This window comes from Malus sylvestris, chromosome 10 (assembly GCF_916048215.2).
Source record: "Malus sylvestris chromosome 10, drMalSylv7.2, whole genome shotgun sequence".
NCBI lineage: Eukaryota > Viridiplantae > Streptophyta > Magnoliopsida > Rosales > Rosaceae > Malus > Malus sylvestris.
The window spans coordinates 32,517,844-32,534,423 of NC_062269.1; the positions used below are offsets into that span (position 1 = coordinate 32,517,844).

Below are 16,580 nucleotides of genomic sequence, written 5' to 3' on the forward strand. Positions count from 1 at the left end.
ATTTAACCTTCTTTGCTATTAATATTGTCCTGCAAAAACAATATAGAGCTCAGAAGTTCACTAAGTTTTCGAATTTGATCTATGTTTTATTTCTCGCTGAAAATCAGAATCAATTGTTGATGAAGAGTCATCAAGCTCGACCTACTGAGGGCGACTGTTGTGCCTGAAGCACAATATAGCACAAATAAACACCCAAAATGCTAAAATAGGCCTGGTAGGGGCGACCAAAAGCCACCTCGTCAAGGTCAACAGAGTCAAGGCCCACCTAAGGGAGGAAACAAAGCCTAGAAGTGCCCTAACCTCACTCCCAAGGCCCCAAACTTTAAGAATAAGGGCAAAGCACCTAAAACCATGGATGCAGACATGTGCTATCGATGTGGTTCAAATGACCATTGGTCTCGTGTTTGCTGAGCTCCTAAGAAGGTTGTAGCTTAATATCATTCTCGTCGTAAGAAGTTTAAATCAAACTTTATGCAAGTGGATGAACCAGAAAGTACCAAGATGGAGGTTTCTGACTTTTAGGAGGATACCATCCCTATAGAAGATTAGAATCTTAGACATAAACTATTTTTCTAGTTGAAATTTAGACAATGGGGCCGAATTCCACCTAGTGGTTGAACCCTCCTTTGTTTTTTTTGTTTAATTTTGAACAATTTTCCTTTATGTTTGGATTATTTGTTGGTGATTTGTTTTTGGATATTAAGTTTTTAATTAATTATCATCCTTGAATACTTAAATTATTTTGAATGGATATTTGTTTTTAGAACTTTTATGCAATGTGACCAATTCAAATTAATTTTCATTCTAGGTATGACTAGTGGGAAAGTTAGTTGTCTAGAAGATAGTGCAACCACGCACACCATTTTGTGTGAACGCATCTATTTCATTAACATCATACCTAAGAATGCACCTCTGACAATCATCTCAGGCACATCCAACCTGATCGAAGGATACGGTAAGACACTTTATTCTCCATGTTCCGGAAGAACGTTGTTGAGTTTCAAGGACATTAAATATAATAATTACCATGCTGAAACCTATGTAGAAAACGGAGTTGAATTTTTGTGCATAACTTCCTACGAATATGGCCAAAAGCGTATTCTAGAGAAGATTGAGCGTATCCCGAGTGGTCTATATACTACGACTATACATCTTATAGAAACCCACTATGTTGTTAGCCCTACTTATGGGACCTCGCACGAAATTACACTTTGGCATGATCGTTTGGGACATCTTGGATGAACAGCGATGCACCGTATCCTCAAATCATCACATAGGCATCCATAACCCGAAGTTTATGTTTGATTCAAGGAATCACATGTCAAACCTGCTCCATGAGAAAACTTATTATTAAGCCTTCTTATGACAAGATTCGTTTGAATCCTCATATTTTTCTACAAAGGATTCAGGGGGACATTTGTGGACCGATTCACCCTTCATGAGGACCATTTAGATATTTTATGGTTTTGGTTGACGCTTCCACACGTTGGTCACACATGTGCTTGTTGTCCATAAGGAACGTTGCATTATCCAAACTGTTGGCTTAGGTTATCAAGCTCAGGGCTCACTTGATTATCCGATCAAATCTATTCGATAGATAATGTTGTAGAATTCACATCTAAAACTTTTGATGACTATTGCATGTCGGTTGGGGTTGAAGTTAAACATCATATACCCCATATTCACACCTAGAACAGCCTGGCAGAGGCATTCATTAAGCGCTTACAAATGATTGCTCGATTGTTGGTCATACGTACCAAGCTCCTGATCGCTGCTTGGGGACATGCAATATTGCACGCAGCCATGTTAGTCCACCTGAGGCCTGTTGCGACCCAACCATATAGTGCCCTTCAGTTAGTCACTGGATATGAACCCAACGTATCGCATCTGCACGTTTTTTATTGTGCAATCTATGTGCCAATTTCACTGCCCTTATGTATAAAAATAGGCCTCAACGAATTATGGGAATCTACGTCGGATATGATTCTCCTTTGATTATTCGTTAATTAGAACCTCTGACAGACGATCTGTTTACCGCTTGTTCTGTGAATTGTCACTTCTATGAGACAGTTTTTTCGTCGTTAAGGGGAGATAAGAATGTCAACGTTCCTGATAAATGACATGAATTGTTGTGGATAACTCCCACTTTGTCTCATTTAGATCCCCTCACTGCTCAGTCTGAGACTGAAATGCAGTGTATATTAGATCTTCAGAGCATAACTCAGAGCATGCCAAATGCTTTCACCAATCTAGTGCAAGTGACAAGATCACATATTCCAGCTGCGAATATGCTTGCAAAGATGGATGTACCAAATGTACGAGGGGCTTCCTTCCTAGAGGCCTAGGACGCCACTTTGGCCGATCCAAGTACATTAGCGACTAGCCAATCATCTGCCCCTACACATATATGTGGCAGACCACTTGGTTCGAAGGATTCACACCCCTAGAATAGGAAACCCATGACATACACCTGAAGAATCTACTATGAATCCAACTGTTGCTTACTCATTCTATCAAACTCATAAGGAAATTCTAGATTACGGAAGCGTCCTTAAAGAGATGAATCCACCTCCCGAAAATCGTGAGATTTCGGTCCATTATGCTAGCTTGGATGATGTTTGGTGTAGAAATGAGATGATCGTCGACGATGCATTAGCATATGTAGTAGCTACTGAAAATCATGTTAAACAATGACATTGAACCTCGTTTCGTTGATGAATGTCGATGTAGAACCAATTAGTCAAACTGGAAACAAATAATCCAAGTCGAACTCGATTTGCTTGTAAAACGTAAGCTGTTTGGACCTGGAGCTCCTACTCATCCACATGTCAAACCCATTGGCTACAAGTGGGTTTTCGTTCAGAAGCATAATGAGAAGAATGAAATTGTGCGTTGCAAAGCTCGTCTTGTTACGCAAGGCTTCTCACAACGCCCCAGGATTGATAATGACAAAACTTATTCACTCGTTATGGATGTGATTATTTTTTGCTACCTTATTAGTTTGGTAGTTTTCGAAAAATTAAGTATGCAGCTGATGGACGTAGTAACTGTGTATCTCTATAGGATCTAGGTACGGAAATTTATATGAAAGTTCCCGAATGACTTACATTGACTGGATTAAATATTTTCAAACCCCGGAACATGCTCTCAATTCAGCTGAGGCGTTCACTCTACGGTTTGAAACAATCCGGAAGAATGTAGTATAACCGTTTGAGTGAGTATTTGACTAGTCAGGGATATGTGAACAATGAACTATACCCTTGTGTGTTCATTAAGAAGTCACATTCGGGTTTTGCGATTGTTGCAGTATATGTCGATGACATGAACCTTATCAGAATTCCTGAATAGCTCGCAAGAACTGTCGTGCATCTGAAGTCGGAATTTGAGATGAAAGATCTAGGAAAAACTTGATACTATCTCGATCTCAAGATAAAGCATCGTTCGGATGGAATCTTAGTACATCAAACGAACTACACCTAGAAGGTGTTGCGCCGCTTTAATGAGGATAAAGTGAAGCCTAAAAGTACTCATATGGTTGTTCGATTGCTAGATGCAAAATGAGATCTCTTCCGTCCAAAGGAGGATGATGAAGATATTTTGGAGCCTGAAATTCCTTATCTAAATGCGATAGGCGCTTTATTGTACTTAGTTCAATGCATTAGACCCGACATCTCCTTCGCTGTTAATCTTTTGGCAAGATACAGTAATGCACCAACACACAGACACTGGACTGGTGTTAAAGACATTTTCCGCTATCTTAACGGTATTACGAATTTGGGCTTGTTCTATCCCTATGGATCCTCGAGTGATGTCGCACCCCCTTATCTCAAGTCGATTCTCGCCTTATTGGTTATGCCAACGCAGAATACTTATCTAATCCGCATAAGGCGCATTCTCAAAGAGGTTATGTCTTTACCGTTGGAGGCATCGCAATCTCTTGGAGGTCAACTAAACAAACCTTAGTTTCCACTTCGTCTAACCATGCTGAAATTCTCGCCTTACATGAAGCAACTCGAGAATGCTTTTGGTTGAAAGCAGTTGTGGGCCATATTTGAATCTCTTGTTTAACCCCGTCGTTGATCACATCAATAACAAGAGCATCAGAAGATTGAAGTCACGCAAATCCGTTCACAAGACAATCTGGCCGATCTCTTCACCAAATCACTACCGAAGGCGACATTTCAGAAGTTTGTTCAAGAAATTGGTATGCGTAAACTTTCTGAGTTGTAACATTGCTAGTTCTCTTTGGAATTGTGCCAAACTCAATACTTGCTTGATCTTAATGTACTATTTTTCCCTACGATTATGAGCATTTTTCCCACTAGGTTTTTGCTACCTAATGAGGTTTTGACGAAACACCCACCTTGGGTTAATCATATCCCTAATGACGTCCCATAGACGTTTCATTTGACTTTGCATTTCTTACACATTTTTCCTTAGACTATGGGTTTGTCCCTACTAGGGTTTTTACCATAGCCATAGGGTTTTTTGTGAGACTTACATCCTTATACAAGTTCCTACTTTATCCCAAAATTAGTGCCGACGAGTCCTCCTCAATCTCTACACGATGCCGAATCTACTTGAGTATTTACACACTCAAGGGGAAGTGTTATAAACTTCTTGTTTAAGTATGATTGTGTAAATCTTAGATTATATTTGATTCTAGCTATTATTTCCTATATGGACTTGTATTATTCCTTGGATGAGAAGGATTTCTTCTCTCTTATTACTATAAATAAAGGCACTGCGTAGGGGGAATAACACACATTCCTCTACACAACCCTACAAACACGTCTCTCTCTATTTTCTCTCTCAATGCTGACGCCCCCCTTTCCTCTGTCAGATAAAATAGGCCACAACAAAATATTTGTTTTTCCCTTTATTTATACTTATGCATCTATGGAATTTGATAGACTTTGTTTGATTCTCAAATCAAAGTATATTTAATATAGAATTTTAGTAACTCTACAAAGTAAAAACATTTCATGACAATCACATGTTTACGCTGCGTCTAAAAGTGTGGGCATTTATAGACATGAAAATTTCGGTGGTCAATTTTGTTTGATCACTTGACTAATCGAAAATGACTCAGCCAATCCATGGCACATGATAAGGCAAGCAATCATAAAGACACATGTTACATTTGAGACCTACATCAAACAAATCAACAAAATAAGACAAATTAACCCAAATTTGATCAAATTATATCAATTAAAAATTAATTTTTAAATTAAAATTTTTGATTTAATTATGAGCTAAATTAAATAATTAATTCAAATTAAATCACATCAGAAAATCAATACTACAAGTTGCAACATTCGTAATTGTATTATAAAAACCCAACTCATTTTGAAGAAACGGATTTCAAGGAAAGGAAACAAGCTCGAGTCTACAGAGAAAATTAAAAACTCTCTGGCCGAAACAAATATCAGACACTTAAAACACCCTCGTGTTCTTCATTGGGCTTGTGAAAAATCAACTAGCACAATAAATACACGTGTTGATTCATCCACCACCAAAATCGAAAATCACCGACCCTGTGACACTACTCGTGATTTGTTCAAGATCATGCCTCAACTACCCTTAAAGAAATCACAAGCCTAATTCAAGATCAAATGATCATCACCTTTGAATCAAATTGTACTTTAGAGATCGGATCAGAAGAATATTATTGTACAATAATAAATGACATTGATTGAAACCCTAAACACTCATTAATATAAAAATGTATTTCGCATACGTGTTCTTGTTTCATTCATTACAAAAAGTTGTGTGTTTTCAGGAACTACTGCGATAAAAATCCTTAAAATATTTGACGGCAGATGACCACAAAACGTGCGAATAAAACCTTTTAGGTTCTCATATTTTATCCATGGCATACATAATTGCTTTGTCATGTTATGTCACGAAATGTACCTTAATTTTGCAACTCATAAAAGTATCCTCACTTCCAAGACTGGTAAATGATGCCTATGTGGTTCACAAGTCATTGCGTACACGAAATGCATTGAAATTAGAGGAAAGTAAAGAAGGAAGAGAAAGCCAAAGATGGATGATGCAGAATTTGCTAATTGATGGATTCAACAACGCCAAAAGTTTCTTCCCTACTTTCCATTTCCACTAATTGATTATCAATTTATCATCACCATCAACAAAGTGTCCAAAACATTGGTGAAATGAGATGAGATGATAAACCTCACATTCATCACAATGTATGTCTGCAAATGATGACAATGGGGAAGAAATAGACGAAAGATTAGAGCATACCAAGGACGGACTCTGAAGAAATCACAATAAACACTCGGACAAGAAGAGAATTCGCAAGTGATTATATCAAGACATCTCCAGCAACTGCAAGCAGTACACACCACCTCAGACAGGATTTTCCTGTACTGGCCTTATGTGATCCATATCGCTGTGTCCAACCAGGCCCGCCATAATGTGATCTTCTGTATTATCAAACTGATTATGGTTCAGGGTTCCAGGTTCATAATCATGCCGCTGCTTCTTCTCTGCATCATCGAGTGGAGGAGGGCTTACTGCTTTTCTCTTCTGGTCGCTGAAAATGGGTGATCCTTGGCCACCATCAGCACGTGCAGACCCCTCACCTTTGGCATTATTTAGATCAGTTCCATCATCACGGACACCCTCATGATGTTTTCCTAGATGCAGGTTCTCATTTTCTGGCGTACTTGAGGGCTTCGGCATGCCTTGACTCCCATCTCCCTTTACTTTCTCACTCCAAGAAGCCAGTTCAATACCATCTTCGAGTTCCCTCTCAATAAGATCATCCTCATCCATCAGATCCTTTTTGTGACTCATATCCCCTTGGCTCTTCCGTCGTTTTTCCAGTGCTGCCTTCACCTTGTTTCTGTCAATCTTCTTTATAACATCCTGGGGTGACTGGCCAAGTGAACCTTGCCCATTTTCCAGGCTTTGACCCAATTGTTTGTCCTTCAATTTCTCGGCTTCTATTGTATCAAGTTTCCCATTATCTTCTAGACCTTCTTCACCACATCCCTCTGACTGAAATTCTGATACGTTTTGAGCATCTCCAATCTTCTCCTGATCGGACGACAATGGTGCAGCGTGTTGATTATCTTTGAATTCTACATCAACATTCTGGTCCAGAGCATTTTTTATTTCTGTACTTCTGTAGGCATTATTTTGACATTGATTAGTTCTAGGAGATCCATCATCATTTCCAACATCTGACTGCTCAGGTGCTGGTGTAGCTGATGCAGGTTTCAAGGTTTCAGGCCTCACACCTCCAGCCTGTAAATGACTGTTGCTTGTAGCATGTTCTTCATTGCTAGCTGTACCTTTGGCTGGAGTCCGATGAGCGCCTCCACTTCCTGCCACTTGATTGGAAGCTGGAACTCGATTTTGTTCATACAGTTCCAACATTTGATTGCTAACTTCTGCACAAATAAATGTGTACCATTAGAGCTGACACCCATAGAATAACAGAATTATCTAAGAATCTTCTTAATTTGTTTAAAACTTTTTACTTTTAGTTCATCCTCAAACATACAATCTATATCGAGTAACAAAAATAATTACAGGGATGCAAGTAAAGGAGTAATCTGGAGTGGTGAAGAATTAGTGAGAAGGTAAGGACACTGTTGATTGCTCTGTAGCATCACCTACTGAATTAAAAATGAGGACACCCACCCTCCAATTGGCGTGGGGTGATGTCAAACTCTTGCCACCAGATTGTCTCGCCATCTGACGGGAGCTTGACTCTTAAGAACTTGGCAGCAAGAAAAATGGCACCAGCTGCAATGTGCTGGGGTTTAAATTGCAAACATAGAGATGTCCGAAGTCTGCATGGCACATTCCAAGTTCAGGAACGAAATGAAGAAAGGCCAAAAACAGCACATATGATCAAGGACAAGCATACCCATCATTAACAAAATTCCATGCAACTTGAGCAAGGGCATTTTGAGCTACTTTGAATCTCTTTATCGCTTCAACGAGGGGTTTATATGGATGGAGTACATTAAGATCAAAGCCAAGCGTCCCAAGAACAACCCTCTCACCAAGTAAAATTAATTCCTTCTGCTGTTCATATACCTCCTGCAGGATTTCAACTTGGATTATGCCATGAGTAAAGCAGAATTAGATAGAGAAGACACATTCTAGGATTATGAAATAGAATCATTTTCAGATAAAAAAAGACCATCTAAATAAAATGGAAGAAAGAAAATAACAATTAATCAAACTTCAATCTAGAAGATTTAGTAGCTCATTTTTTTTTAAATAAGAAAACAGTACAACATCTTGTTTTGCAAAATCGCAACACAAGATGCAAATGTCCACTCCACCAGTCGGGTGTAAGTTGATATACCATTTTATAACCAAAAAGCAGGCATAAACAGCTGATAGCTTTGTGACTAGACCAGAAAAAAGTAATGATATGCACACCATGACTACCTTAAAAGTTATAAAGATCTGAATGAATTCACATCAGATTAGTAGCATCAATAAGAAATATCTTGATAGATGAGGTAGAGGAATGTTTTGCATAAAGACACTCTAATAAAAATTACCTTTTGCTTGATCCTTTGTACTGCTTTAGGATCTTTCTTGTGCATAATTTCATAAGACACAAGGATAACATCTTTTAGTGGCCGTGGAGTTTCTTCAACCTTCCCAGCAAGAAACATACACACTGTCGCGATTGTCTGCGGCACATTTTAATTGAGTTTAGTGAACAAAATTTGATCATTTGTCCATGAGTCTTCTTTCTCTACAAAGATGAATTGAACCCTACATTCTACCTGCTCTCTATGACACGTGTGCACCTGTACGCCGCAGGTGCACATATACAAAGGATGAAATTGAACTTTGCGATGATAAAAGTCTGGGTATTTCCTTTATATAGAGACAATGCAAAGTTTGAGAAAGAGTGTTGTAATACATTGACTCACGAGATTTCACATTTATGAACTTAAATACTTTACCCCCCACCCCAAACCCCACCTAAGTAAAACAATACAATAAATCCTTTAAAGAGGGTGGACAAGGTCATTAGCCCCGACCCAGGTAATGGGGATTACGGTACACTTGAGGCTAAATAATGAGAATTTTAAGGACATCATGGCATATTTGTGACCCCATTGCCTTGCATGCCATTAGCAATACAAGTACAATAAAAGTTAGACGAACTTTCATGTACGTGATAGTAACTAATGGGTGAGCATTCACCCCACGTAGAAAGTCTAAAGCTAACTCAGACATAGATTAATAGACAATGCAAGCCATAGGCATGGGGGCGTTCAAGTTTCAAATACTCACCCTTCTATCATTCTTTGCGTGTGATTGACGAAGAAAGAATCGATGACAGAAAATTATGGATGTTGCAATCGTCAACTGGGGTCTGCATAACAAAGTATTCAGGATCTTCATCATGCTGAACTAATGAGTCAAAACAAGATAAAAGATATGTAGTAGGATATTGACAAGGATAGTTCCAGTGGTTAACATGAGGTTTTCAAACCTACAGGGATATTGAGTAAGATTCAACTCAAAGTTAATTCTGTTTTTTAAAATTAAGTGCCATTTACATGGGACTCAGAGCATGTTGGATAAGTTCAGTGCTGATGAATAGTCTTTCCAAAACATATATGAATATGTCTGTCTAAACTTACATGCATGAATTGTAATAACCTCTTTGGACTTTTAAAAGAATAACACATCTCTTTTTGTCAGATTGATTCAATTGGGTGTGTTTTCAATTAGACTTTAACCCTCATAAAACCTTCTTTTTTTTTTGTCAAAGTAACCCTCATAAGACTCAAATAATCATAATTCAATTCATACACAAATCGGGATTAAAGAAAGTATTCAAACATACTAAGTTCCTAAGGTAGGAACATTCTCATATAATCCAGGAGTTCATCCCCAATCTGAATTGCATTTCAAAAGGGTTATGCTTTTGCATTTTGAAACTACCCCATTATCCATACGGTAAGTTCCGAGCAAACATGATTTGGTTTTAACTTTTAATTCATTCTTTCCTAAAGCTATTAACGCTTTGACATTTTTATTAGACACATCCACCCTAAAGTTATATTAATATTACCAATTAAACCCGTTGATGCATTATGTATAATGCACAATCACTTCTAGAGTAACATTTGAACAATACATTTACCTACATAAACATTAACAAATACGTGATCAATCAGTTTGTCACAAAGTCTTTTTATACTGCACATAATTTATTTTTGTTCAATGAAGGTTTAGTAGGTATTAGGGACTGTTGGAGTTTATTTGGATTTAGGGGTTCTAAGTGATTTTGACCTCTAAATCCCTGAGACTAAACCCTCAACCCCGGAAACCCTAACGGAAGTATTAAAGTGTCAGAAAAAAAAAACTAAGGGTAGCAAAGTGTGAATTTCACGATAGTTGAGGGTAGTAAGGTGAGAATTACCCTAAAAAGAAAATCAATGGCGTGACATAGACTTAATTCAAGCTTAAGATTAAGGACATACTACCAACGATGGAATCACATCTGACAGAAATATTAATTGGTTGGAGACAAAGAAAAAGTGAACGAAATAAGAGGGAAGGCTAAAAAACTCACACTTTAAGTCTAATACCCAAATCTTGTAGAAAAGAACAGTATGACTTGCGTAAATATGTCTCCTTCTTCAAGTCAATGCCGTCTCGTCTAGATGGAGAATTTTCTTCAATTTCCTTTCTAAAGAAGTACCAATAGGATCCTTCCTCTATCCTGTCCTGAATGTCTTTATGGGTACTTCCATCATTCACGCTATGAGGAGTGGATTCAGCAGGGGAAGAACTAGCCATATGTATCTCAGATCCCCAAATTAAAATAACACTGATATAAACAACTTCTGTAGTTGAAAACTGTAAAGACTATATCACCAAAGTTCACCAGATTCCTGTTCATGGATTACCAAAATGGGTCAGATAGACTATTATAGAACAGGATAAAACAAAATAAAAAAGTAGTAGTAATCACAAAGTTTACATATGAAAAAGATAAAATAAAATAGGCTATACGCGTAGATAAGAAAACCAGACACATTTTTTACCCTCAAATTCTACTTTGTTCGCAGCATCTTCTACGAAATCAAGCTTTCTACCTCTTTTCCTACATTTTAAAGTTTTTCTTCCATTTCAGTGAATTTGCACAGACGCCTGAAGTTTCTGTTTCTCTAATACTCTTGCATCATGATTCAAATTGGTCCAATTTGGTGTTTTCCACTTAAGTTTATTCAAATATAAATGATTCAGTTCGTAAAAACCACAATGCAAAAAAAAAAAAAAACAAAAAAAAAACAAGGTCCAAATCTATATATTGGACAGAAAATCTTGATCCCTCATTGACTTATTTGATGGTGCCGACATCGCCAAATAATTCAAAGCTAATAATCTCTAGGGTTCTTCCAATCCTTCTCAAGTTCTTCAACAGTATTCTATCTATTACACTAGTGGAATACGATGCTGTGCACAATATGAACTATCTTTATCAAAATCCACTATTTTCTTGAATTTACCACATGAGACAAGGAGAACTACTTTCATTCATCATTGAACTATATAAACACCACCACATTTCTATCTCAGAAAGAGTACCAAGCCTCAATTTCTGAAGTTTGAAATAACAGAATAGCCAAAATGTGCACGCATGAATTCTAAAGATTTAGAAAACTTCTTAACAACTTCGCTACCTCAACCATTGCCAAACTCCATTTGTAAACAAGTGAAGTAAATGGTCTCATTGTTACTCCTTTGGTTACCGCGAAAGCCAAAAACTCAAAAAATCAATTAAAACGTATCTTATGAATATAATCATAATTGTAATTATCAAACTCTACAAATATAAATACAAGACCGGACAACAAAAACTAGACAGAACACACACGCACATACACATATATTCTTCCCCATTTAATCCATAATCCGCCCGCGATTCTTTTCTGCAGCCTATTTTTCCAAATTCAATTAAGATAAACAGAAGATTATCCTAAAACCCCAAACTTCCACAAGATTACAAAAATAACCACAGAAACAGATTATTCAAACCAAACAAACAAAACCCAATTTTTTGTTTGTACTTCTACGATCTCAAATGAGCTAATTTACGTAAAAAAAAATCTCAAAAAAACTCGAAGAATTCGACGAGCAGGAAAACTTGAACGGAGAAGCTAAAAGCCCGAAACCGAAGTTAAGAGAAGTTAACGTTACCTTTGAATGGGCGAAGACGGCAGCACTAGGGCAAAATCCTACCCAATCTTCCCAATTTGGATTTTAGGGTTTATGTTGTGCAGACTTTGGAGAGAGAGCGCGAGAGAAAATAATCGCTGTGTTTTAAGACTTCATTTCCTCTTCTTCGTTTTTTTCAATAATTCTTTTGCGATCTTTCTCATTGGCGTTTTATCGTTGCCACGCTGGCACGTACAGATGTGTGAGATCTCTCATCCGAATAGGTTCTCCTTGTTTGGATTAAGTAACACGTGTTCTATTTTTGTCATTTTTATTGTTCTTTAATTTGGTTTCTAAATATCTCATTCCAACAAAAATAAATATCTAAAAAAGTACAAGGCTTTTTAGTTGTTCAAAATTTATTTTCCTTTTGAACTCAAAAAAAAAAAAAAACAAAAAATTAAAATCAAATTATTTTCCTTTTCTTAAATTTGTTATAGGAGTCCCTTCTCTTAAAATCATTTTAAGAAAATTTTGATTGCTTGTCAGTACGATCTTAACATACATGGTATCACTATTTTAAAAATTTTCACTTAGGCACTAAACGGCTGATTACCATTCTGATTTATTCCTAGGCGTTTGAGAATTAAGAAATGACGTTTAAACCTACAGGGTCCTAACTCTCACTTAAATAGAAAATCAATAATTTTTTATTTTGCATTTTATAATTTTTCAATAAAATGTAAGAGACTTGTTGAATATTTGGATGAATACTCATTATATATTTGTTCCACTTGTTTTCAATATGATATATATGTCATTTTATTTTGCATTATGTATACTAATACAATTATGTATTTTTCAACTATAAATAGACACTTACTTGTACGATATATAATAAATTTACTTAAATCTGTATAGTCTCCTATTTAGACCAAATCCGTTGTCCAATTAACGCTTAACTTCTTTTAGAACTTTGTACATCATTAATAATGTAGTATATATGGGGCGAAAGAAGAGGAATACCATGATGATGATGATCAATAATCTCAACCTCGGTAAAGATTCCATGTAACAACTGTTGTTGTTCGTCCGGCGAAGTAACGAGGAGGGCGAGGAGCAAATATGCACATTACTCAACTTCACTGTTTCTGTCAGGTTGCCCTGTAACTTCCTTTGTTTTTCTAGTGTTGCTACCATGAGAAGAGGTTATCACCGGATCTCTTCCACAAGATCATCAGATTAAGTGATTCGAATATTTTAAATTTCATTCAACGGGCTATTTATTTTGACTTTTTAAAAACTATAATAATTTTTTTCCGTTGAATGAAATTTGAAAGATCTGAATTACTTAATCTGATGATCTTGATAGAGAGATCCGAAACCATCACCTGTTTTCTGTCAACAACGATTGTGACTGGCCAAAGTGCACCTTGTCCATTTTCCAAACCATTGCAAAATTAGTACGCTTGTCTTTGTATGTTTTAAACGCCTTTTATTTTTATTGTTTTTTGTAGTGAGAATGATGACATCAAAAGAACTCATTGATGTTTATCCAAAAAATAGGGAGAAGTCATTGATATTTTTTAATTAACTGAATAAAATTCTTTATTCTTTTTTTTATGGAAAAATTTAAATTTGTTTATGAACTAAGCTAAATCTCATAATAAATTAATAATAATGTAATTCAATTAGAAGGAATCAAACCTAAGACCTTTCAATTAACAATAAAAAAAATATTATTAAACTGTAGTACTACGTTCACATTTTCTTGTTTTAAATTCCTCAATCCTCACACAAGTATACAACTCGCACTCGTTTGTTGACTTCACATGTGGGCAGTCACGTGAGACCACCCAATCGTTCTTTTTATTTTTTTTTTTTTCCAAATAAAAGAGCAAATTTAAATAAAATCAAAATCAAAATCAAAATCGCTGTGACAAGACGCTCCCAGCTTTGTAAATCACAATTCAAAAACGCCCCAAACACACCCTCTCTCTCTCCCCGATTCACTTGTTGGTGGCAGTAATCGCAAGCTAACAGTGAACAACTTTGTGAAATTTCCGGCGGCTGAGATTGGCGGGCGGAGGAGGATACGATGGCTTCGGCGCCGGTGAACAAGATTGAGCGGGCCCACCAGATGTACCGAGAAGGTAGCTACTCGGAGGCGCTAGGGTTTTACACCGAAGCCCTATCCATGGCCAAGACCAAACCCCAGAAGATCGCCCTCCACAGCAACCGAGCTGCTTGCTTCTTGAAGCTCCACGATTTCAAAAAGGTTCGCGCTTTTTTTTTCCCTCTCTATCGCTTTATCTATTCGTTTTTGCTGTACGAAATTGTTCAATTTTTTCAATATTCGATCTCGATGAGTTGATTAGAACTAGATTCGTGTTATCGAACGAAAATTTCAATGGCGGTGTGGATATCGCGAGTTCAAGACACGATTTTTCTGCTGAAAATTGCGTCGTTTTCACAATTTTGATCCCAATGAGCTGATTAGAGCAAGTAATTTGTGTTTTCTAATGATGAGTTCAGTGACAGTGAGGGTATCATGAGTTCAAGACATGATTTTGCGACTGGAAATCGCGTTCTGGATCTCGATTTTGATTTTCTAAATAAAAATGTGGAATTAGATGGTTGGAATTTTGTTCTTTTTCTAATAGTTGATCTGTTGGTTGACTTCATTCGACTATATTTTAGGCAGCAGATGAATGTACCTCAGTGCTTGAGCTTGATTACAATCACACTGGAGCATTGATGTTGCGGGCGCAGACCTTGGTGACCCTCAAGGAATATCACTCGGCACTCTTTGATGTTCATCGGCTCATCGAGTTAAATCCATCATCAGAAATTTATCAAAACCTTCAAGCCCGATTGAAGACACAAGTGGTATAATTCTCTCGTTATTTCTGCTATTTTTTAATGATTGACCTTTATTGTCTGGTACAAATCAATAATAGAAGCTTAAGGGCAGTTTGAGGTTTGGTTGCCGGTTAGTATTAATGGTTTTGTTGTCACCTAAAACCCGAAAGAAATCCCCTACCCTTCGAACAACCTCTAGGTTTTTGTTCAGTGTCATTTGGGACATTTTGTTGACTTATAGCCATCTTATTCATCATTGTATTTACAATTATGAACACCGCTGTTGCAAAAATTTACAATTATGAACATCATCATCGTCAGCAGCAGTGCAGCCGGTGCTGAAATCATAAATTTGCAATTGTCAATTTCCTGGCTGTGAGTAAAGAGTTTATTTTTCTGCTTGAGGGAAGTCACTTGCTCCAATACCTGAATCCGAAGCAGAGCTAGAAGAAGAGGAAGAAGACGAGGAGGATGAAGCAGAGCCAAATAGATATGCGGAGAAAGTGGAGCAATACGAAGAAAAAGAAGATGCTGTATTTTCAAGTGCAGGAAAGGAACAGATTCCTGAGGTTAATGAGACAACTGCTGTTGCCGATGTTATTCCCCCCAAGACACCGGTAAACAGGGAAGTTTCTCCACAAGGAAGGGATCCAAAAGGTAACTACATAAAGACCATTTCCCCAGCTGAAGTTGTTGCTGCTCGTGCAGTCAAGGTATCGTCTGAAAAAGAAAAAGAAAAAGAAAACGGATGGCAAGCAATTCCAAAACCAAAGGGACACTCTTCTTTGGACTATGCACGGTGGGACAGAGTGGAAGATGACTCTAGTGAAGAGGATGATGAGGACGATGATGATGAAGACTCTCAACCTCAGTTTAGATTCCGTGTGAGAACTGTTGGTGTCCGACCAGTGAAGTGAAGGGCGCTGAGGAGCAAATATACACAGTACTCAAGTTCGATAGCATCTTATTTTTTTGGGACAACCAACCACAAAGTCAAAAAATCATAGTGAAGTAAGCAGCATGCAAAAGTTGTGGTAGTTACAAGTGCAGAAACTTTGAAAGCTATGAGAATCTGGCTTTTACGTGCAGACGAGCTCTGGCAATGCATCATTAAAAGAAACAGGATTCTGCATTTTAGCTCTCTGGCTCAAGATGGATGTATTACCTCTGTAGTTCCTACTATGCTGCAATTTACAAACAATTCATGCTGTGGCACAAAAATAATCGGAAGCTCGGTCTGAACAGTTGAATTCCAACTTGTCCAGGCTGACTAGTCCTTACAGGGTCAGGTAAAATTGTTGGTTGTGATGTAATTACATGCCTTTGTAAATTTTTACCGCAATGCTTGTAAGAAAATAATGTAAAGTATAGGTTTCCAGGGTTGCTTCCATCCTCAATCAACTTGGAAACCCGAAAGATGATATCAACTTTCAATATTCGATATATTCTTTCACCTTAATCTGGTTTCTTATGTAGTGTGAGTTGTATGTAGATTAGTAATCGAATGCTTATATCCGGTTTTGATACTATTTTTCAGA

At 37.2% G+C, this 16,580-nt stretch overlaps 2 protein-coding genes across 2 annotated transcripts; one reads left to right on the forward strand and one right to left on the reverse strand.

Annotated features, from left to right (window-relative positions):
- Positions 1–6,079: 6,079 nt before the first annotated feature.
- On the reverse strand, positions 6,080–12,388 carry LOC126586284 (cyclin-T1-3-like). The gene is made up of 7 exons (XM_050251091.1): positions 12,223–12,388; positions 10,592–10,913; positions 9,301–9,382; positions 8,553–8,687; positions 7,904–8,079; positions 7,675–7,826; positions 6,080–7,421 (listed from the first exon to the last, which is right to left on the reverse strand). Exons 2-7 carry the CDS (start codon positions 10,816–10,818, stop codon positions 6,373–6,375), a joined length of 1,821 nt encoding a protein of 606 aa, XP_050107048.1. The 5' UTR covers positions 10,819–10,913; positions 12,223–12,388; the 3' UTR covers positions 6,080–6,372.
- Positions 12,389–14,103: 1,715 nt separating this feature from the next.
- On the forward strand, positions 14,104–16,501 carry LOC126586294 (uncharacterized). Its single transcript, XM_050251104.1, has 3 exons — positions 14,104–14,458; positions 14,881–15,069; positions 15,453–16,501. The coding sequence occupies exons 1-3, from the start codon at positions 14,279–14,281 to the stop codon at positions 15,957–15,959; spliced, it is 876 nt and encodes a 291-aa protein (XP_050107061.1). The 5' UTR covers positions 14,104–14,278; the 3' UTR covers positions 15,960–16,501.
- The last annotated feature ends 79 nt before the right edge of the window (positions 16,502–16,580 follow it).

Bases quoted from the DNA above. Each gene is read 5' to 3' on its own strand.
- LOC126586284 (XM_050251091.1), bottom strand. From the start codon at position 10,818: ATGGCTAGTTCTTCCCCTGCTGAATCCACTCCTCATAGCGTGAATGAT. The intron at 7,827-7,903 runs GTATGCTTGTCC...TGTGCCATGCAG, and splicing joins TGGAATTTTGTTAATGATGG to ACTTCGGACATCTCTATGTT. The intron at 7,422-7,674 runs GTGGGTGTCCTC...TTATTTGTGCAG, and splicing joins CACCCCACGCCAATTGGAGG to AAGTTAGCAATCAAATGTTG.
- LOC126586294 (XM_050251104.1), top strand. From the start codon at position 14,279: ATGGCTTCGGCGCCGGTGAACAAGATTGAGCGGGCCCACCAGATGTAC. The intron at 14,459-14,880 runs GTTCGCGCTTTT...ACTATATTTTAG, and splicing joins AGCTCCACGATTTCAAAAAG to GCAGCAGATGAATGTACCTC. The intron at 15,070-15,452 runs GTATAATTCTCT...GCTTGAGGGAAG, and splicing joins CCCGATTGAAGACACAAGTG to TCACTTGCTCCAATACCTGA.